We start from the raw sequence: 23,749 nt of genomic DNA on the forward strand, positions 1-23,749 counted from the left end.
TTAGTGGGACAGGTTTGGACATGCCCACTTTCTATCTCCTCTCGTGATTACCGGCTGAACATGGAACTCTACCCTGCATGTCATTCTCTACTTGTAGGGACCATGCTGCAGAAGATGGGGTGGGTGACATGCTGCTCTGACAGCCCCCAGTCCCGTCTCCTGGAGGTGCCTGCTTCCCTCTGGATGCTTTCTGCACTCTCCTCTTGCTCAAGATGGTTCTCAATGACGCCACAGCACAGTTCCTTAGCCACATTTAATGAATGGTTTCAATATGGAAATCGTCCATTCCCTTAAAGAACATTTTCTTGAATTACTGTTTTTTTCTCTTTTCTACTCCCCCTGGCCTCTTTCTGGTCCTGTTATTCATCAGGTATTAGAAAATTTAATTTGTATATGTTTTCCTTATTTGCTTTTTGTGTACTTTTTCGGGGAATCAACTCAGCTATGTAGTGTGGAATTTTTTATGCTATAGCTAATCTTTATACTGATTGTTTTCATCAATAAGGCCTTTAAAATACTTTTCATATATTCTTTAAACAATCCCATACATGCACACAATGTATTTTCATCCCATTATCCTCATTTTTCCCTTCTGACTTCCTTAAGACCTCAACGGATCTCCTTCCAACATCTGCCGATCCATTTTTATGTCCTCCTGCTAAACTGTTGTCTTGTTGGCTGGCTCTTGCGTGGGTGACCATAATTGTGGCAAGTACATGGGTTCAACAGCTATGTCATGTCCAGAAGATAGCATTTCACAGAACCTCTCCCCATCTTCCTCCTCTTAAATTCTTTCTGCTCCCTCTTTATTGAAATTCCCTGAGCCCTGGAGGAAGAGTTGATACAGGTGCTCTCTGCAGGGCTGAGAACATTTAACAGTCAGGCCCAGCCATCTGGCCAGCTGTGAGTTGCTACGTTAACTGCGGCCTGCTACAGAAAGGAGTCACCTGGCCAAGGTTGACAGTAGCGTTAATCTGGGAGTAGTCATATTTAGAAGGCAGTTGGGCACCATGTCCATTTAGCAACAGAAATCGGTTTAGCCCACCCCAAGGCCTATCTCCTCCGGAGCTTTGGTCTTTTAGCCAGGTTTTACCAGGTATGAATTCCTTCCTGTGGACTAGGCCTCAGAGCCAATGAGAAAGTAGGTGGTTGCCCCTGTAACCTTCACGGCACTGGGGCGCACCTTCCCTGGCAGGTCATTGAGATAGGTTACAGCACTCACCTCTCTGTGCACTGATGGCTTTGCTCTCTTAGGGCCTGAATGATACTTTCTAACATCACAAAAGCTAGCCAGGAGGCAGGAAGCTCTGAGGTCAATTTCACCTTGATTTCTCTATGTCTTGCAATGAAAGTATATTGTGTCTTTAGCGGTCTACTTAATACTGGTGAACCAAGGAGAGCAATGGCCATAGCCTGGATTGTTTGGGGAGCTTCGGGAGCCACTATACCACAATGATGCATTGGATTTCTTATTTCAAATCATTTTTTTAAATTTTTTTTTTTTGTTTTTTGTTTTTTCGAGACAGGGTTTCTCTGTGTAGCCCTGGCTGTCCTGGAACTCACTCTGTAGACCAGGCTGGCCTCGAACTCAGAAATCCGCCTGCCTCTGCCTCCCGAGTGCTGGGATTAAAGGCGTGCGCCACCACACCCGGCTCAAAATCTTTTTTTAAAAAAAGATTTATTTATTTATTTTATTATATGTAAGTACACTGTAGCTGTCTTCAGACACTCCAGAAGAGAACGTCAGATCTCATTACAAATGGTTGTAAGCCACCATATGGTTGCTAGGATTTGAACTCAGGACCTCTGGAAGAGCAGTCAGTGCTCTTAACCACTGAGCCATCTCTCCAGCCCTCAAAGCATTTCATTAACTGAGAAGGTCTTATAAATTGAGTTCCTGGTTTGCTAATTGTAGTTTCAGTTTATCCATTGTCCTGGGGACCCATTCGTTGGTTTCCTCTTACACCCTCAAGAGTGTTTTGGGTGACAAATTCATGGTTACATCACCCATTGAGTCTTTGATGTATCCCAGTGTCCTTTGGGCTGTATGTTTAACAATGCTGTCTATACCATAACCCTGCATAGGAGATCCTGTCACCATCACTTTAAAGACTGGGAAAGTGAGACCACACTTAAATAACCTGTCTCAAGTGTCACAGCCACTAGGCAGTGTACACCTCGGGATTAAATGTAAGGGAACTAGCGGAAAATCAGAATACTTCTGTGTCTCATAGCCTCACAGGGAGGGTGAACATGCAACAAAGCAGAGTCCATCTTTAACAGTGGAGTTAAAGAGGGAGAACCGAAGGGATTGCTATAGGATTTACAAAGGATAGAGGATGTTGAAGTTGCCTTTTGAAGCATAACTGGGGCTTCCAGAGTCCTGGAGGCACTCCCCACTGCGTTCAGACGTTGCTTCCCATGTGGCCTTCTCCTACTGGATTAAGCTGTCATGATTGTTTTCTGTTTTTATTTCCTGTTACTATAATGGCAGGGACCATGCCTGGATTCCACTTTGGTTTCTTAATACCTGGTGCATAGAATATGCTCACTAGTGAAAATTCAGGTGAATTCCTCATCACGGGACTAAATTGAAGATCTATGGGAGGTGTTTTCAGAGATAGGTTGAAGGTGATTGTAGGTAGGTCAAAGATGCTTTACTAAGGAGTACATACAGAGACGACTACAGCAGGGTTGAAGAGGAAGACCCACCGAGACAATATCAGACAGTGGTGATGGTATCTGGGGCCCAGTGTCCTGTGTGGAGCAGCTTCAGACTGGGTGAGAGGATGGATACAAGTTTGATGGATCAGTGAGTTGACCAATTGATTCTCACTACAGATATGGGGACCATGAAGTGGGATGGGAGTTAGAATCATGGATTCAGTGGGGTTACTTGAGATGACCAGCTGGCTGCTTTTTAACTCTGAAGATTGGACTTGTATATGAACATTTCATGTTTGCTGTTGATTGCGCAGGTAATGGAGATCACATTATGGAGAAAGTAAATTTCATTGATTAACCAGTACTCTTTTCATTTGAAAAACAAACAAACAAACAAACCAAATAAAAACAAACCACATCCTGAAAAGATTGTGTTGGACTCAGTACAGAAAGAACTATGGGAACACTGTCCTTTCCCAAACTTGGCTCTAAATTCATGGAGCTTTAGAGAACCCACTGCTTTTTAGATGACTCACACCCAGCTAACAGCACACAGTAATGCCAGTCACCAAAATAAGTGAGCATATTCCAGAGAGCTACAAGAATTCTTCCCTCAAGAAACAGGGAATTTTCTACAGTAAGTTTAAGTTTTCACATAAGAACCTCACTGCAGTCTGAATCTCAGTGTGTGTGTGTGTGTGTGTGTGTGTGTGTGTGTGTGTGTGAGAGAGAGAGAGAGAGAGAGAGAGAGAGAGAGAGAGAGAGCAAGCGAGCTGGTCAGGGAGCCTCAGTGATCCGCCTGTCTTTCCTTCAGTGCTACTGGATTACAAGCATATGCCAACACACCTGGCTGGTTTTGTTTTGCTCTTTTAAACTGTGGGTTCTAGAGATCAGACTCTCGTCTTCATGCTTGTGAAGAAACAACGTTACCCTTAAATGTCCCTCAAAGGTCCACGTTCTGAAAGCTTGCTGGAATCTTTAGGCCCACAGCTCCTCCTGTCTCTCTCTCTCTGCTGTCCAGGTGCCATAAGGTAGCAGTGCTCATCTGTCCTCTCCTCTTCTCCTCGCACCCCCTCTCCCCTCTTCTCTCACCCACTCACCGCCATGTACTGGGTCATCATCCAAGCAACAGGCTCAAGCAAACATGGGCTGGAACCTTTGAAACTATAAGCCAAAGCAAAGCTCCCCCTTTTAAGTTGATTTTCTTGGGTATTTTGTCACACTAATAGGAAGCTGACAGATCCAAATCTCTTATTTGAGAGTTTATTGTTAAAAGTTTGTTCTCAGAGGAAAACAAGAGAAAGATGGTATTCCTAGTTAGCCTTCCCTTATATGTTAAACGCATACAGGGTGGGATCTGTACTGCTACAAGATTTGCTTGCCTCTTACAACACAGAACCCTGCCAATTCATTATTTACCAGTACAGTCTCTGATGACTTCTCTAATCGGAACATAAACTGCTCCTGTGTTTCGTGTCTTGTGCCGTTTATTCTTGTTGATGTTAGAAGTGCTGTGTGTATATGCTGGAAATACCTAGCTGTAAGCAGAGGAGACTGTATGAAGATGAGTGGACCATCCAGTGGCCTAGCTAGGAAAATCTGGGCTATTTAAAGCAGGCATATGCTTACTTTAATTTAGAAGAAAAAATAAAGAGCTAACTTCACACGGCATGACTGCGCTCACTGTCCATCCACACCCAAAATGCTTACATTTGGCTGGCAAGAGAAACTAAAGAGTAAAAAGACAGGTGACAACTCTTAGATTCCAAGCACCTGGCACACATCGGGTCACCATTTCATATCTGCTAAAACACATCTTTGTTGTTCTGTTCTGTAAGACTCAATAATTGTACAGCATGACACACCATTGATTTAATACAGCTTTCCGTTCTCAAGAAAAAGAGGCAGTACGTGTGAATACTACATTATTTATATGAGAGTCTGACTTCAAGTAAGCTAACATCTTAAAAATATGCCTACAGATGGATGGAATCCTGCAGTGTTCTCATCTCAGAAACAGAGTGGACTCTTGCCTCCATTGTGCCAATGGGCAAACATTATTCAATGCTGGGAACACTAACTCCCATCATCCTGCTACCACACTCCTTCTTCCAAGGCCACTGATAACTCCAGATGTTTGTCTGCTGCTGTCTCCCTTGCTTTCTGTTAACTGCTGTTGAAGGTGGAAGAGTCCTTTTAGATTCTTCACTCCCTGCTGTCACCCTGTCATCTCAAGGGACCTGATGTAAGGCTCTCTTGCCTGCTTCACATCTTCCACTTCATCTGGCCCCTTGTGTGAGGAATCCCTGCTCACAAGGCTCCATCTCTTCTCTCCCCATCTCATCTTGTGGTTCTTAGTTTTGGCTGGTTATCATAGGCAGGGAGATCTATTTAAAACACCCAAGCCCAGATCTCAGCCTAGATCAATGGAAACCGTCAACTTAGATTGAAAGATTTAGCTTCATGATTCAATTTCTTTACCCGCAACCTTCTGGTAACATTAACGTTGCTCTATGGAATTATGGCATGTATGTACTTAGCTGTCATTTTGGAGACATTGTCTCCTCTCTTCATTTATATGTATGGTCTATTTTCTCTAAAAGCTCAACTCAGCCTCAGCTCTCTATATTTAGACGCTCTTTAATTTAGAAGAAAAAATAAAGAGCTAACTTCACACAGCATGGCTGCACTCCCTGTCCATCCACGCCTAGAAAGCTTACATCTGACTATCAATGAAACCAGAGAGTAAAAAGCCTGTACACCATGCCTTACTTATTTCGGCTTGTTTGAAGACCCACGATAGGTCTATACAACTGAGATGTCTCTTAGCTGATCTTGTCACAACTGTTCCTGCCACCTACCATCCATTATCCACACAGCATTCCAACTTTCTAAGAGTGACCGTAATTAGCAAAGGGATATGGATCGCATTCCTTCTGACTTAAACCCTCCCAGTGAGCTCTCTTTGTTCTTAGACTAAAATCCATACACTCCAAACAGGTCCACAAGTTTCCAGTAAGTCTAACCTCCTTGTCTCCCCACTCTCCCAGGACTTTCTATGACCCAGGCATAGATCCTAGTTTGATGTGCTTCGTCTGTCTGGCTCAAGTAGCTCCTGGTGTCAGGATGAACTCATAGTTGCCTTTTCAATACCACCTCGATAACAGATTAAATTCACAATTGTACATAGGCTTATGAATGAGAGGAGATAAGTTGTAACCAGATAAGTGTATTGAAAAGCATGCTTAGATTAACCAACATGAACTTTATCCAAAGCAATATCAGTCCTTGCCCAAAGGTCCTCGTAGATATGTTTTGTCATGAACTGTTATATCACAAACTGGATGAAGCAGGGTGGGATATAATGCTTTTTGAGAGAGTCTGTCCCATAGCCCAAACTGGCCTCAAACTAAGTAGCCAAGAGTGCACTTGACTTCCTGATCCCTCCTCTACTTCTTAGATGCTCTATTTCAGCATGTCTGGCTCCAGGATGGTAACGTTTTCTCCCCCTCCCTAACCTACTTGGCATCCTTAAAAAACAGTGTCTTGCTAGACAGTCTTTGTTGACTTAGTACTTGCTAGATAGCCCAGTCTGGCCTTAAACTAGTATGGCCTGGGATGGGGGAGATGGCTCAGTGGTTATGAGCATTGGCTTCTCTTCAAGAGACCCAGGTTCAATTCCCAACACCTAGGTAACATTATAATTTTCAGTTACTCTTGTATCAGATGCAGGTTTCCAGCCTCATCAGGGACATGACAGGCTACCCATGGTGTTCAGATAAATATGCAAAACACCCATAGACATAAAATAAAATGTAGGGTTAGAAAAGTGTTTTAAGAAAACTAAAAAGTATGTTAGTTTCCCAGTACTAGACATATACACATACACCAAAAAAGGGCACAAATGTTGCATATATTTTTAAGAAAGCCATATAGTTGTTTTATAGCTGTATATAATTGTGTACATCAAGCCTGGCTTGCTTGTTATTGTGAACCAGTCAGACTTTTAACTGGGGAAGCACTGCTGCTGTCTGAGAAGAACAGAGCATAGAAACTGGTTGGGAGACTGAATACTACCTAGCCCAGAAAAGACAGGCCCTCAATCCAGCCAAAACCATGGGGGTTGGACATTTCTGCACCACTGGAGTTTAGAGCCCTAGCCAAACTATCTTGACAACTTAAGACAACTGTTGGGTTTCTAAACAGTACAAGTTTAGAGTCACAAGACATGAGCATCCTCCAAGGCACTCATGTCTGACTTGTTAGAACCATCACGAGAGGCCATAGAAGAATCTAGAAACTACCAACATTTAATGAAATTTCACCTTCTCTAACTGGTAATATTCTGGTTATGGTCCTACTTATTAATTTGTAATAGTTTGAAACGAATGGGTCCCTAAGACCCTATGTTAAAGGTTTGGTCTCAGTATGTGGGGTGGAAGAGCTTCTAAGGGGTTGGGAGTATATATCACTCAGTGGTATAATGTGTGGTCATGGTTAAGCCCCTGAACTTGGTCTCTGGGATTCCTAAAAGGGAGGGAAAGGAGGGAAAGGAAGAGAGGGAAGAAGAGGTCGGGAGGAGGAGGAAGAGAAAAGAAGAAATAATACTTAGAACCTTGTGAGAGGTCTGGTCATTGGGAATATGCCCAACTGAAACTTGGGTTCCTAGTTCTTTCTTGTATCTCTCATGGGGTAAATGGCTTTGCTCTACTACGAGATTTTTACTGTGAAGTACAGCTTGGCCTAAAGGCAGCAATGCTAACTGATCATGTCCTACTAGAACCTTCAAAACTCAGAGCCAGAGTGAGTCCTTTCTTTCAGTAAGATGATTATCCCTCAGGAGTTTGTCACAGAAACAGAGAATTAAGCAGTGTTCACACAGGCAAGCTGATTTGGATATTTTCCTTCTTAAACGTATGGTATGCTCAGATTCCAAACTTAATTCACAGTCCCTTAAGTAGGAGAATGTTTTTTCATAGACATTTTGCATCCTTATGACTTGGTACAATGCATAGAATGGTCCCTAGAAATAAAAGGTAACCTTTTCTCTCTAGGGAAGGTGTTCACAGCTTCGGGGATTCTCAGATACTTTCCAAAAAGGTATTTATATTTACAGAGTAGCACATTCAGGCTTTTACCACCAACAGTTGTTAAAGGTGTCCTTAATTTCCAGTAGCCTCTCTCTGGTGCTTTTCCTTGCTGCGAAAGAGCTGACAGAGTACTTACAGTACACGTAAGCAATGCTGTTCAAAGGGAGTGGAATCTTTCACACAGAATGCATGCCTTTCATGCAACGCACTGTAACTCTTTCTATGTGGCTGTTCACAGGAGCAGTGGCTGTGACACTAACAAGTCACAGATGTTATCCAGGGAGATCTTCTGGACAGTACCTGACAAACTTTTACAAATATTTGCTCGATTCTATTTTATATATGTGAGTGTTTTGCTTGCATGTCTATATATGTATGCCATGTGTGTGCTCAGTGCCCATGTAGTTCAGAAGAGGTCATCCTGTCTTCCGGAACTGGAGTTACAGATTGTTATGCGTCACAGTGCAGGTACTGGGAACTAAAGCTCGCTCCTCTATAAGAGCAGGAAGTCTTTGTAACTACTGAGGCATCTTTTCAGCTCCCAAGGGCCTATGTGATCTATTTTATGTTAGCAGAAGAGACCAAGTCCAACATTTTTGTACACACTGATAACTATCTTTCAAGAATGCAAACTGGAGAAAAGCAGCGCCCCCTGCCCCACCCCCACCCCCGACACTATTCTGCTTTTAGTCTTGTCTGACCTTCCCCCTCTAGGTATCTTCGTTGTGTTTCAGCTACACAAAAGCCCAGTATTTTCTCTTCCCGGTAATTTAACACACCTAGAGCTACACGTGTTTAATTTGTGTTAGCTGCTACCTTAAGACAACATGAATTCAAGCCATTATGTGACTTTGTTAAGATTATGTTTATTAACCAAGACTACCTATTATTGGGGTTTCTAGGCCAACAGCATGAAATGAGTTCTTTTTAACTAAATATATATATATATATATATATATATATATATATATATATATAGTTTCTCCACAGCAAGCTTACTTACAAAGCTGAAACTACTCTGCGCATCAGCGTCCACCCTTACCAGCTGCTGCTCCAGTCTCCCTGCTCTAGTCTAGCTCTGTCTTTACCATGTTCTCTTGCTCTGTCTTTTTCCCTAATTAGACTGGCAGAAGGTTAAAATTTATTGTGTTCATGAGAAGTAAAATTTTGTGATTTCTGCCTCCCACACAAAGCTATATGAATGAAGCAATAAGAATTAAAATGATAGCGTGCTTTTCAGAACCGGAAAAGATGCTGTCCCTAACTCAGGAAGGAAACTCATTAACTAACGTGGAATACCTTTGCGTGTACTTACCAAGGGTTTTGATAGCGGTGGGTTATTTTGTCCATCGCGCGGAGACTTAGTTCGCCATGCTGTAAAAGGAGCACAGCTAAAAGTTAGTGGCGTTCCTTAGTAAATAGGGATCCATGGGTTTAAAGACTAAGCGTCTATATTCCTCCTCAGAAAGGGAGTCGGGATTGCAAACGAAGTAGGGATGCTAAATTCAGCTGAAAGAAAATCAGAGGACATGGTTGCTTCCTAAACTGGTAGCTGTTGCTTCCTGAACTAAGAGGAAGTGGTCGGTTGCTATGAGCTCCACTTCCTCTGGGTGAACGGAGAGGGCAGGGGAAAGGGCTCAGGGATTGTGTGGTCTAGCCTGGAGTCCCTGGGTAGCCCATGTCTTTCTGACTCTGGAAGGAGGCAGCGCTGTGGACTTTCAGCCATCGTTTAGGGGGACAATCGAGGGCTATACAGAGTCAGCAAATGTGACCGCACAGTAGGAAAGAGGTGGCGTTAGATCCCCGTAGCAGATGTGAAAACTCTGATAGTTGAGGAACTATTTGTTAGCTAAATATCAGTTTCGCATTTAAAAAAAAACAAACCAAAAACCAAAACAAAACAAGGCACAGAATCCCACACAGTGCTACGGTGCTGTGTGCGCTCGAGTGACAGATTATTCCCGAATGAATGATCCTGAAGTGCGGGCTTCTTCCTCCCCATCTTTTTAAATAAGCTGGCAAGCAAGACGGTTATGTTCATATTCCAAAGGCTTGGGTTTACAATCATTTCTCAGTTTGCCGTACTACAATTGAAAAACTACAACATGAAATATCAAAAAGCATTTCACGTCTGCTTTGGAGTACATTTGATAGGAAGTGCCAGATTCGTAACAACTCACAAATAGCAATAACGACGGTGAAACTTGAGCAGCAACCTGCAACCCCAGACGTTCTCCCCCTCCTGTCCTGCTCTTGCCCAAGCTTTGACTTAGAGTGACTTTGCAGGCTGCCCATGTAGTTGTTGGATGTGCTGTTTCTGTAAGCTACCTGCTTGCTCACGTGACCCAAAATGGCAGCCTGGACTCTCACACAGAAAAAGCGTGTAAAAAGGAAGGGTTCATCCATCAGCCAATAGAAAATGTCTAAGTAGTGCTCTGCAAACGGTGGAAAGGTCATGGCATAGGTTATTCCTAGCATAAAATTAAGTCCCTGAAAACTGGATTTGCCTACTAATTCATAAATAATTTTATCATCATCTTTGGACAAATATATTCAGACTTGGATGAACTTCTTTGATTTTTTTTGCTACTCTATGTTTAATAACAAAAACATAAATCTCCTTAGGAAATACTAAAAAATATCTTTTTTCCACATCTCTTAGAGCTCCATGTGTTAATGTTGAAATGCTATATTACCTGAAATAAAGCTTACCCGTTTGTATTTTAATTAACAAAATATACCATGATTTATTTGAGCAGCGATACTCACTGAGGTGTTAAACCTAATGGATTCACAATCACATTTATATTGGTCCATTATTCATAAGCAAAATATTGATCGATAGATTAGTTCAGCTGGGGATGTAACTCAGAGGTAGAGCACTTGCCTATAGGCACAAGGGCCTGCGTTTCATCCCAGAACTACAAGTAAATAAGCAAGAATCTAAAATGTTTATACAATCCACCAAGAGATAATATTTTAAGGAAGTCAGTGAAAGGAACTTTTATATATCCTCCACCATTTTCAATTACCAAATATAACTATAGGTTCAAATTAGACATTTACTATGAAGCCATGTTTAAATAAGTCTAGGTATTACTAAAAATGAAATGCCTGCTAATTACATCTAGCAACTGTGAGCCAGACACATTTCTGAATGAATAAAATCTGCTAAAATTGGATTAAATTAATTGCATCCATCTGGGGCTAGCTCGATTGGACAGCCATTGCTTACGGCCTCCCCTTTTCCCACAGCCCACCTCTAGAGTACCACTGCCATGCTCAGGTGATCTGTGGGATTGTTTCGAGGAATCCTGGCTTTGTTCTGATGTTCCCCAATGCTTTTGAGAAGGTATCTGATTTAGCTTTCCTTACTGGAAAGGACCGTGTTATCCGTTTCTGTAACTATGGGCTTTTTCATCAGTAAAGCGGACACAATGCGATGCATTTCAAGAATGTGTACACACTAAGGTTTTCTTCTCCAGCCTCCTTCCTTGCTAACACTGGGCTCTTAGTACCAAATAGCGCAGTGGAAAAAGCCCCTCAGGCTATCTTTTGTTATGCTAATGGATTTGTTCTCTTCTTGCCTCAATTTGCAAAATATTCCGGTTAACCCCTTCGGTGTCTTTCTTCCCACAGCCAGTGGCAAGCACCCGCATTGTTGTGACTGGGCCACTAAACTGCATAATGTTGCCTATTTTAGACTGGAATTATTGAATCAAGAAAGGCAGAAAGGTCTTTGCAGGAGTGGGGCATCTGAAGTATTCGTTTTATATTCAGAGCAAGGGTTGAAACAAAACAATTGTTTCTGGAAAATGTCAGTGTTTAAGGCTTGGATTCTGTGATGCATTTTTATCGAGAGAGAGGGGGAGAGAGAGAGAGAGAGACTGATTCACATTTCATTCTATGCCCTGTTACAGATAAGCTTGAGATCTGACATGAATGTTTTGGTCATTGTTGCTTTACTGCATTGTTTTAAATAATTTGAACAAATAAATCAACTTTAAATAAGCAATGATCACTGGATTTTTGTGAGTCTGTTAACTATGGAGCCACAATAGCTACTTTCTGTCTTTATTCAAGTAGTGTGCACATTCTATTGTGGTTTTTACTGTGCTTATAACACTATATAGTTTTGGAATACAGGTAGAGAGAAACATTAATGCCCCTAGATGCCATTTATTAAGCCCTGCTACAAGAAATACTATGCCAGCATGAGGCACACCTACCTCTTGATGCAGAGAACAGTGCTCTGCGGGTTGGCCATTAATCCTGTGGTAGGCAGAGGTCCAATAGTTCCCAGAATTCTCATTTTCTAGTAAACATACATTTTTTTTCCCAGATATTCAATCAAATACTGATCCAGGGGATCGCTGGTAAGGGATTTCTTTTTTAAGTATAATCAAGACTCTAAAAATCCTTTGAATTTTAAGGAAAGAAGATTTGCCTAGTGTGGTAGACTTGTAATGCCAGTTACTTAGGGGGCTGAGGCAGGAGAATCATAATTTCTACTTCTGCCTAGGCTGCAGAGTGCCTAGGCTAGTATAAACAACTTAGTGAGACCTTGGCCCCAGACAAAAAGTTGAAAACAGACTGGAATGGAGCTGTGTTAATGAATACTTGCCTAACATCATGTTTGTGCTGTAAGTTTACTCTCCACACACACACACACACACACACACACACACACACACACACACACACACAAAAGAGAGAGAGAGAGAGAGACTCAATGAGCCTAACTTAGCCAGACCTCATAGAAGACCCTAAACTTCTTGACAAAGATGCTGTAAAGTTAAGGGGTATGAGACCTGATATAACATGGAAGGTTAAATGAGTTGTGTGGTTAGGAGTTTGGGCCTTCTTCAGCTGAGAATGGCTCCTGGCTAACACATATCCCTATTACCACAAGGAAGTAGAGTCGGCCACAACCATATGAACTTGAAAGAGATGATAGTGATACCGGTCAGCTTGGGGAAGACCTGAGCAGCAAGTCAGTCATGAAACCCTCAGGCATCAGACCTATAGATCTGTGAGCTGATACATAGTACTCCATCACATTGCTGAATTTCTGGTTATTTGCTGTGGAGCAATAGCAAACCAATATAATCTCCATTTTAGAAATGGTAAAAATCAAGGTGTTATAAAAATATTAGTAAACACATGTTACAGAAAAGGAGGAAGATAAAAGTCCCCCATCTGTATCCACTTAGCAGGATAATATAGTAGATTCTCCCCTAGAGCCTATGACCTGTCAAGACACAACAGCATCTTGGTCTCAGTCACAGTGCCACACATGAGTTTCATCTTACGCAGTGGTCCTGAAATCTAATTGTAAACAGTGATTGTTTACTCTCATACAGTGCTGCCTTTACTGCACCAGCAGTGTATCTTGCCAGGTTGGCGGTCATCAGAGCTCACAGGGTTTCCAATGGGTAAGACTGATGAGTCTCTTTCTGTTCTGGGAGCACCCATAGCACCTTCCAGCGCTGTGAAAGCCAGCCAGTAGGGGTGCAGCTTCCAGGTCAGTACCGGCTTGATTTCTCCGTGTTCTAGGACTCAACTGTGTGTTCTCTTTAGCCATGGGGTCTTACTGTCAAGTTCCAGAGGGTAACCAGAAGCAAGAGCAGTAGCCTAGAATGCTTTAAGGTTGAGGGGACCCCTCCTAATAAACAATCCCCAAAGAGGTAAACCATTCCTGGTCTGGGATTTATATTTAATAGTTTTTGGTGTCTAGGTGGGGTATTGTTTGCCTTCTCCTATTAGGGATATATATATATATATATATATATATATATATATATATATATATCCCAGTACTCAGGAGGCAGAGGCAGGGGAATCTCTGAGTTGGAGGCCAGCCTGCACATTTTAGGAATCCTTTATACTATTAGGTTTCCATGACTTTTTCAAAGGTCTTTACTGTGAGTAATCATTCCCCACAGATAGAGGGAACGTCTACCTTGGGTTCCTTCCTATTCACCATCCAATTTAATCCTTCTTCCTAATTATTCCCCATTTCCTTTTCATACTACCTGCATTCTTTTGTCTGTTTCTTTCTTTGTTTTTCAAGACAGGGTTTCTCTGTACAGCCCTGGCTGTCCTGGAATTCACTCTGTACACAAGGCTGGCCTCGAGGTCAGAGATCCATCTACCTCTGCCTCCTGAGTGCTGGGATTAAAGACATATGCCAACTCTGCCTCTCTCTCTCTCTCTCTCTCTCTCTCTCTCTCTCTCTCTCTCTAATTTAACATAACAGTTTTATTGATTCTCTGGGAATTTCACAACATGCATCCCAGCCAATCATACTCATTTCCCCGTCCTTCCTTTTCTACCCCATCCCCTTGTAATCTCTTTCCCCCAAAAAAGTAAGAATAAAAACAAGAACTAGAAAAAGGTCTAATTTGTGTTATCCATATACGCACTGGAGCATGGTCCGTGGTCTACCCTTAAATACAGCTGAGCACCTTCCATCCCTCCCCCTCTCCCCCACACCAGATTCTATCCACTGTGGAGAGCCACACCAGCATCCCTGAGACACTTCAGAGCACTGTTCAGTGGCTTCCTGTCTAGGCTGTCACTTTTGAGGGAGGGAGTCATTGGGATAGAAGTAGGATTGTCATAGAATCTTTCCATGTCCCTCCCTCTCAACTGTGTGTCTGCAGTCGTCCATATCACAGCAAAATCAGTCTCCTTATTCTTCACAGTCACCAGGAACATGGAGCACAGGCCTCCAGATGGTTTCTGGTGACAGCACAGACCTCTAACATGGCTCCCAGCAGCAATGGGACCACAGACCCAGCCCAGGCCCTTGGTGTCAGCACAGGTCCAGACATCACTATCAAGTAGCAGTGCAGGCCACTTTAGATCAGCATGGCCCAGGGACATCAACATGGCTTCAGGCTGCAGTACAGACCACAGACATCCACAGGGCTTTTAATGGTAGCATGGGCCATGGAATTAACTCAGACCTCAGCTGTAGTAGGACCATGGATCTGGTCATGGCCTTTGGCAGCAGCAGGGGCCCAGACATCTCCATGACCTCAGGTGGCCCCACCTGTATTTATTGTAAGCCACATTCAGTTTTTTTTTTTTTTTTTTTAAAGACAAAGTCTTGTGTAGTCTAGGCTTGCTTTGAACTTTCTGAAACCCCTGTCTCTGTCTTCCAAATGGTGTCATCTTAGGCATGTACTACCATGCCTAGTCACACATTAAAGCCACAAACATAAATCTGACTCAAAAGTTGTATGTTTCTCTCATTTCTTCCTTGTGCCCTTCCAGGGAGACAAATGCATTCTGTCCTTCAAAATACACTAAGACTTCCTTTCAGAGAAAGACCAGACCCATCTTTGCCAGAGTGGTTCTGAGTAGTTAAGTGGGCAACTGATTTTCTGACATCAACCCTGTCGCCGAGCCCTCTGGTGATTCCACTAAGGAGATTCCACTTTGGAAGTTACCGGGATCTCCCCAAATCTCCATGTGCAATCACTGCGGTCTAACCTGGTCTAACCAAGTGCTTCCTTTGCAACTGTATCCATTCTTGGATTTGTCTAATGTGCTTGTTACTGCTGTTGATTCTGAAGTTACAAGGTGAGTTTTCCCATTTAGCTGTCCAATTAGCTCTGCTTCTAGTGGTAAAATTTCCCTCGCTGTGAAAAGCACTTGTCAAGTTAGGTTGGGGGGGGGGGGGAGGGAATGTAAATAGTTTTGGAGCGATTGCATTGAACTTGAATAGAATGATCACTAATCTAATGCACACTTTTTCCCCCCTGTGTGAATAACAAAGGCTGGGCACAAGAACAAAGGCCATTTCATTTTTTTGTTTTATCATTTCTCAATCAGCATCTACGTCATGCTAAGCACCAGGATGGAGAAGTGAGTGGTACTGATAGTGTCTGTAGAAAGCCAGAAAGTCAAAGCCAAATAAGCTACTGAAAGCCCAGCAGGGGCTTGGGACCACAGTGTCTGGCAGGAACCACTTTCTAAACTTCAACAATCGTTAAACCTAAGATTGACAAGAGGAAGACAACTTCTACAATTTTTGAGCCAAATCTGAAGCAAGCTTAAGTACTGGCCAAGATAATGGACCAGGACCATTTCAGGATTCCCAGGAAAAGGTGATAAGGTACATTTTGCAGAGACTTGGAAGGACACACCCATAAGGCCTCCATATTTCCTATCAGTCTAATCAAGGCAAGCATATATTCTGCCGTACTTCCTGCCTGGGTACCTCTCACCTATCTGTGGTCAAGCACACCAGGTGCAATCAGGTCACAGACTTGTTTAGGGGAATGAAAACATAAACAAAAGCCTTCTGCATTTCAGAAAGAATCTGTCCTAGGTCAAGGGGCTTATTGGTTAGAGGCATTCTGCACAATAACTAAAACTTAACTTTGGCTCTTCCTCAACATTACGGCAAAGCAAAGCACCCCTTCACCCACCCTGCATTCTTCCCTACTTGAGGGAGGTCCTGAAGCATTCATTTGCAGTACTGTGTGTGTGTGTGTGTTTCTGTGTGCACATGAGCACACCCAAACAGAGCTGGGACCACATGCATAAGGCTCCCTAAACTTAATGAATTCTTGAATTCTTTCTAACATGCTTGGCTGAGGTTCCTTGGCTTGTGAGCTTCAATAGTGGGAATGCAGAGAGAGTGCCACATGTCTGGTGTCATCTGCTCCACATTCTATGCATTTTTGTCAGCATAGCTGAGGTACTCTGCAAGGATTGTGTATGATTAACACAGGAAACGATCATGGCAAATTTATAATGCTTTAAGGATTTCCTCCAGTGACCTTAAGAAGAGAGACTCAAGGCCAGATTTAGAAAACAGATGTCTTGGTCTTTTCTCCATCTGGACTTGTGGTATTAGATCATGTACAAATTGCAGAATTCTCCAACAGTAAACTTTTAGAACTTATCTGTGGAGTCAGGCCAGTTTTACTGGACCATATTCTAAGCCCATCAATCCTTTCTGAGCTTCTTGTCATTATCCAATAATATTAGTTGGAAGTCTATGGGATGTGCTTAATTTCTGACTTAAATTTAATCATTAGTGGGAAAGCCATTACTTACATTAGAAATATACTCAAGATGTTATGTCAGCACTGCATAGTACTTTAAGCTGGCCTTATAACTAAGGGATAAAATTTCCTTACCAGCTTCATATAATACAGGGCTCTTTTCCTTTGCTTTTTTTCTTCCAATATATTCACATCATAATAAAACAAATGATAGAAAACAAGGATGTATTTATTTTCCAAGTCACCAACAACTACCTGCAAAGTCTATCAGTGAGTGAAGAGTGCTGCCAGGCTTATCTGAGAGGCAGGCCACTGGCTGTTATGACACCTCATTTCCAAATGAACTGCATTTTAAACGATCAGTTATATTTTAAAATTTTGTTATAGCTGATACTGAAAAATCACAATGATGCTTTAATACATGCACATACTGCATAAAAGAGATAAGTCATTTTAGACAGACCTAGTTCTTCAAACGTAGCTCATTTCTGTATGGTAAACTCTTTCAGAATCCCTCTCTGGGAGATTTGAAACAGCTATTTAACTCACTGATCAACTCACTCCCATACCCTCTCCCTAGGCCTCTGGTAACTACACTTGTCATCTTCTATGAGATCAACTCCTAGGGACTCTGGATGTGAGGGAGATCACGTGACTCTCTGTTCCTGGCTGACCCCAAGCTGTTTTTCTTCACAAACCTGCCCCAAATGCAGGATGGACGGGGCATACACACCAGCTACAGAGGACCAGCCATATAGTTATTTATTTTTTTTCTGGACATTCAGATTCATGCACGACTTTATATAAAAATTACTTTCTTCAATTTATTTGAGGAATCCCATAAATGCAAACTTTGTAAAAACACACAAAACAAAGCATGAGGGTTGAAGCGGGCAAACAGGGTGACTATATTATTTTCAAGGAAGGAGGAGGGTTCGCCTCCCTCACAGGCAGTCAGTGTGTGGCATGCTCACTAAGGCTTCCTACGATACCATGAAAGAGGGTTACTGTAGCCGGCACTTAGGACTGAACGGTGTTAACGCAATCGTTTTTATGTTAAACCACAAACTATCAGATGCATGTCCATCTCAGGACAAAGTACTTCAAAGACATCGCTGTTTTAAGATTTATAGTTTTTTCTTGCTTATAAGTGTGTGTGTGTGTGTGTGTGTGTGTGTGTGTGTGTGAGAGAGAGAGAGAGAGAGAGAGAGAGAGAGGCAAAGACAGAGACAGAGACAGAGTGCAGGTGTCCATGGAAACTGGCGGGTCAGACGCCCTGGGGCTGGGTTACAGACAGTCGTTAGCTGTCTTCTGTGGGTGTTGGGAACTCCATGCATAGCTATTTTAGGAAAAACGTTTTTTTATTTGTCTTCTATAACTTGGTTGAAAGGAGGGACTCTTTTTATGCTTTTAAAAAGTCTCTGGCTGAGGTAGTGTACTTGCTTAGAATGCGGGAAGCCCTTGTTTCAACTTCCAGTACCACCAAAGGAGTCTCAAGACTGGTGGCTGCTTTAACCATTATTCTAAATAAACCCAAAGATAAATGAAAAATTTTGCAGTGAGAAGAATACCCCTTAGTTCTGAATTTTAATGTTCTATATATTTGATAGCTCCACACTGGCAACATTTATTATTATTATTATTATTATTATTATTATTATTATTATGATCATTTTTGTAGTTGGGTTTGATGTCTTACTGCACAGAGACAATGAGAGATGGGTTCATCTGCTGAGAGTGTGTTTCTAGCTTCTATAATACTACTGATAATATTTGATTTGTTTTGAAGAGCTACAAAATACTTCTTAGATTATAATTTCAGAAGTAATCCTGACCAACTTATTATTCCATCCACTCTCTGGCTGGGACCTCCGAACAACTTATAGATGAGGTGTGGTGGGTAATGGTGTTGAGTGTGAAGTTGGGAGAACGCTGGCAGAATATGGAGAAAAAGACACAGGCTTTAGCCAAAGAGGTGACTAGACCTGACCCAGTGGGACACTGGCCACAGGGGTGTGCACATGAAGGCAGCCGAAGCCCAGTCTTTCATTTCAGTCTGTATCTTACTCTCTTACTGTGTGCTTCACTCACATGCCTGGGCTGAAGTCCTGGCTTCACATAAAGAGCTCACCTGTCCATATCACAGTCTGAGCTGTCATAGAGAGGCTCTTAGTGTGTTCTCACTAACACGTCCATTGTAGGTATTTTCTTATTTATCTTTCCTAAATTATTCACTAGAGAGGAAAGTGTCCAAGAAACCAGCCAATTTAGGATAAACTCCATCCATCAGCCATGACAAACTTCAGTATCATCAGAAATTCATTCAGATGCCACTAAACTGTCCAAAGCAGCTCCTAGAAGATGCTGTAGAATTCATGGTGGTTAAAACTGTGGCAGATCAGTACAGGGGAACGCCAGGCCAAGAAGTGGGAGTGGGTGGGTAGGGGAGTGGGGGGGAGGGTATGGGGGACTTTTGGGATAGCATTGGAAATGTAAATGAGGAAAATACCTAATTAAAAAAAATTTTTAAAAATTGTGGCAGAACTGTCCAAGCTTGGAAAATTTCTATTAGCCTTATCACACATGAGTATACAGGTGGATTTCTGTGTTGTAAAACACAATGGTTCTAATACGTATTGCAATGAATTGATTTAATGTTGTCTTGGGGAATCATACCAATGAAGACTGGCTGACCAAGTCCAATATGACATCATTTCTGTGGGGAAAGCAACTACTTAAATCAATTTGTCATGAGGTCAGAGTGCAGGAGCAGAAAACGGGCATCAGGAAGCCAGCTGACCTTACTGACATTTAGGTTAAAGGAAGGCCAGGGGTGGATAGGCAGACCATTGGAGAGGCAGTCAGAAGGCCACAGGCATTGTTTCAATTGGCTCCATTTTATGCCTATAGAAATGAAATACGTAGTTTGGCAGAGACCAAATCCACTTAAACAAGAAGAATGCACTGCTCTTAAATCTGAGAGAATAGGAAAAATAATGGGCTTTTCTGATTGATTGCATATATATGTATGTGTGTGTATGTGTATCATTATGATATTGTAACATACATGAGGCTAGGTAGAAATAGCTATACCACACATACAAACACACATACACACACACACACACACACACACACACACATACACATACAGACACACACACACATACACATATAGACACACACACATACACACATATACACACACATACACACACACACACATACACACACATACACATACAGACACACACACACATACACATATAGACACACACACACATACACACATATACACACACATACACACACATACACACATATACACACACAGACACACAGACACACAGACACACACACACACATACACAGTTATTGTGATGCGTCTTCACTGACCTCTACAGTATAGTAAGTGTTCCAGTGTTACTCAGCAAGGAGATTATTATCTCCCTGCTCAAGCCAGATAATATATCACATGATCTGTAGAGCCCTCCATGGAGCCCTCCTATTGCCCCAAATAAGAGAGCTGGTTCCAGGTAGGAGGCAGTAGCCTCCAGGCATAGTTGTGGAAGTCCCTTGGAAGTGCCTGGGCATCCTGGCTGCAGGTCTCAGAGTGACCTGAAACTTAAATTAGCAAGCCCGGCTGCTGGAGCTATACACACCCAGCAAGGGTCTCTGTTAAAACTGCAGTTCTGAGTTATGGCATACAATACCCTGAGGAGTGTCTGCAGTAAGTAATGAAAAGTGGTCATTTTGATGTGGAATAGGTTGGGCAAGGAATGGCTACACACATGCAAGAAGTCGCAGGGAAACAAGGCATCACCTAGGTGGCACCCTCTATCCTCTGTAAGGTGACCTTAGTTGATGCTACCACTCTCCTCTTATTATTTCCTGTCCCTCTAATCTCTCTCTCCCACACACTTCTATTCTTTCTCTTCTCTCCCCTCCTTTGTCTCCTCCCCTTCCTCCTCTCTCTTCTCTGTCCCTGCCTGTAGTCCTAACCATTTGGGAGGCTGAGGCAGGGGAATCACAAGTTCAAGGCCAACCTGAGCCATATAGACCTTGTCTCGACAAAAGAGAATGGGAGGGCAGAAAAAGAGAGAGGGAGAGGTAATTATTTATATGGTGTGTCATGGTAAGAATGTTGTGTAGTTTTGGTTGTATAGTTTTGGTATTGGTGGCAGTCTTTGTTGTTTTATAACTTTTCACAAACCCTAGTAACAGCTCCCAAGGTTTCCCATGCACTTTCTGCTTTTCCTGGTCTCCCATTGCTGTTGGTTGATCCCTGCAGTGCTTGTTTCACTTGCTTGAGAATTGTATTAACTACTGGTATCCTCACCCTTTTTAAAAAATAAAAAATAAAGACGAAATATGAGAAGGCAGAAGGAGGAGGAGGAGGAGAGGAGGAGGAGGAGGAGGAGAGGAGGAGGAGGAGGAGGAGGAGGAGGAGGAGGAGGAAGAAGAAGAAGAAGAAGAAGAAGAAGAAGAAGAAGAAGAAGAAGAAGAAGAAGAAGAAGAAGAAGAAGAAGAAGAAAGAAGGAGGCGGAGAAGAAGAGAAGAAGAAGAAGAAAGAAGGAGGCGGAGAAGAAGAGAAGAAGAAGAAGAAGAAGAAGAAGAAGAAGAAGAAGAAGAAGAAGAAGAAGAAGAAGAAGAAGAAGAAGAAGAAGAAGAAGAAGCAGCTATCTAACACTGTTGGTTTTTTGTTTTTTTTTGTTTTTTTTTTTTGTTTTGTTTTTTGCTTGTCAAGACAGGGTTTCTCTGTGTAGTCTTGGCTGTCCTGGAACTCACTTTGTAGACCAGGCTGGCCTGGAACTCAGAAATCCGCCTGCCTCTGCCTCCCAAGGGCTGGGATTAAAAGTGTGTGCCACCACGCCCAGCACTTATCTAACTCTGTTATGAGACAGGAATTGCTGTTAAGATGGCAGAACTTATACAGAAATCTTCATGGCTTAAAGTTTCTGCTAAGCAAGACCAGTTTAGTGGAACACACAAACACACACACACACAAAGCACACAGGCACACCCCACACATACACGATACATGCACACACACACCACACATGCATACACACACAACCCCTACACAACACATATATACCACACATGCATATACACCAACACATCATACAAATACCACACATGCACAAACACTGACACAACACACATATACCACACATGCACACACACAATCGTCCCCGTATAACACATATACACCATACATGTATACACATACACACACACACACACTCCACTACCACCACTCCCCCCACACACCTCATGTGCACACCACACATGCACACACAACAAATTTCAAAAAACAATGTGAAGAAATCTGGAAATCCTGCCATTGTGTAATATGACATCAGTGTATGGAAGATGCTAAAGCTGTCTGTAACTACATTTAAATTCTCAGACACTGCTTCTAAAATCACTTCCACTTCTTTCTGTTTTCCAGATGAGTGTGTGGGCACCTGTCGTGGTCCACACAAAACAAGGATTCGAGTCCTGTTCACACACACTGCATGCTCAGCACAGTGACATTCAAGATCTGATAACTGTTTTGTTTTGTTTCTGCTTTGCAGAATGAAACTCAGCACCGCCTTCTTCCCACAGCCCACTCACAGAGCAGGGCAAGCACAGGGTATATGTGCAAATGCCCCTGCACTCACATAACACTGGTACATCCCTACCCCAGCACAGAGCTTCATTCTCTTTTTTTAAGATTTGTATATTTGTTTATTTATTTATTTATTTAATGTATGTGAATACACTGTAGCTGTCTTCAGACACACCCGAAGAAGGCATCAGATCTCATTACAGATGGTTGTGAGCCACCATGTGGTTGCTGGGATTTGAACTCAGGACCTCTGGCAGAGCAGTCAGTGTGCTCTTTCCCACTGAGCCATCTCTCCAGCCCAGAAAGCTATACTTTCTTTCTACCTCTCCTCTGGTCTATTAAAATGGCTAAAAGGGCACGCTGCTGGTAAGTTTGTTAATCCCCAGCGCTTACCTTCCTGAAAATCTTAAATGTCACTTCTTCTCAGTGTGACCGAGGACCTGGCACTGTCTATGATGCAAACTCACAATGAATTCAAATCAGAACACAAGGAGCCGACAGAGAGCATGAAGCTAAGAGCGGTACCTGGATATGAAAGCCACTTTCCACTCTTGATCTGTTGAAGAAACTGTACTGTGGTATCCCCCAACCAATTCCACAAGTGTACTCGTGTTTATATTTTGCTGGCAGGCTTCTGTTTGAAGCAGGCCTCCATAAATATCTGAGATCTCCAGTTTTCTCTAATGCTGGACGCTTTTCTCCTATATAGGCGGTATGCTGGTGAACTTTAGGCAAGTGGTCTTTTATGTAGTCTGGACCTTAAGGAGACAGAAAGAAAAGCATGTTTAAAACCTCTACATAATGTTTCTCCCCACGCTTCCCTTCCCCCGTTCTCTGTGCACGCTCGTGGGTACGTGAGTGGTCTCAGGTATCTCAGCCCAGTTTATGAGGTCCTGGGGATCGAACCCCTTCACATTCTTTTCTAAAACGCCTTTATTTCAACTGGGATATCAACAATATGGCAGTTGTTCATGTTCCTAGGTGTGACTGATTATAAGCTCTTTACAGGTTAATTCGATGAATCCCTATTAGCAGCTGTAGAAGACAGACGGTAACCCCTCATCCCAGTTTAAGATTGAGGAAAAAAGGAGGCATATATAAAGCTTGGTTCTTTGTTCAGAATCTAAACAAGGAAGGGCTCCACACTGACCAAACTGCCTTCTAAGCTGGGCTCTTGATGGCCCCACTAAACTGCTTTGGTTGTAAGTAGTTTTAGATAGACACATTTCAATTCTAAAATCCCTCATCCATGCCACATTGGCAAGGGCTAGCCTTCAGACACTGGGGTGTTTGCTCTAGATAGGGCTCCTTAAACCAGAGTTCAAGCCCCCCCCCCAATATGTTTTAGAAACAAT

General features: G+C 42.5%; 1 protein-coding gene across 1 annotated transcript in view; it reads right to left on the minus strand.

Moving 5' to 3' along the window:
- Spmip2 (sperm microtubule inner protein 2) overlaps nucleotides 1-23,749 on the minus strand; it is an 84,678-nt gene that overhangs the window by 2,577 nt on the left and 58,352 nt on the right. Inside the window, exons 2-3 of the mRNA XM_021157840.3 lie at nucleotides 22,920-23,152; nucleotides 9,070-9,128 (exon numbers count right to left, since the gene is read on the minus strand). Coding sequence (XP_021013499.1) covers nucleotides 9,070-9,128; nucleotides 22,920-23,152 — 292 coding nt within the window. The remainder of the gene's footprint in view (nucleotides 1-9,069; nucleotides 9,129-22,919; nucleotides 23,153-23,749) is intronic.

This window comes from Mus caroli, unplaced genomic scaffold (genome assembly GCF_978045245.1).
Source record: "Mus caroli unplaced genomic scaffold, Mus_caroli_1 scaffold_3, whole genome shotgun sequence".
Lineage (NCBI taxonomy): Eukaryota > Metazoa > Chordata > Mammalia > Rodentia > Muridae > Mus > Mus caroli.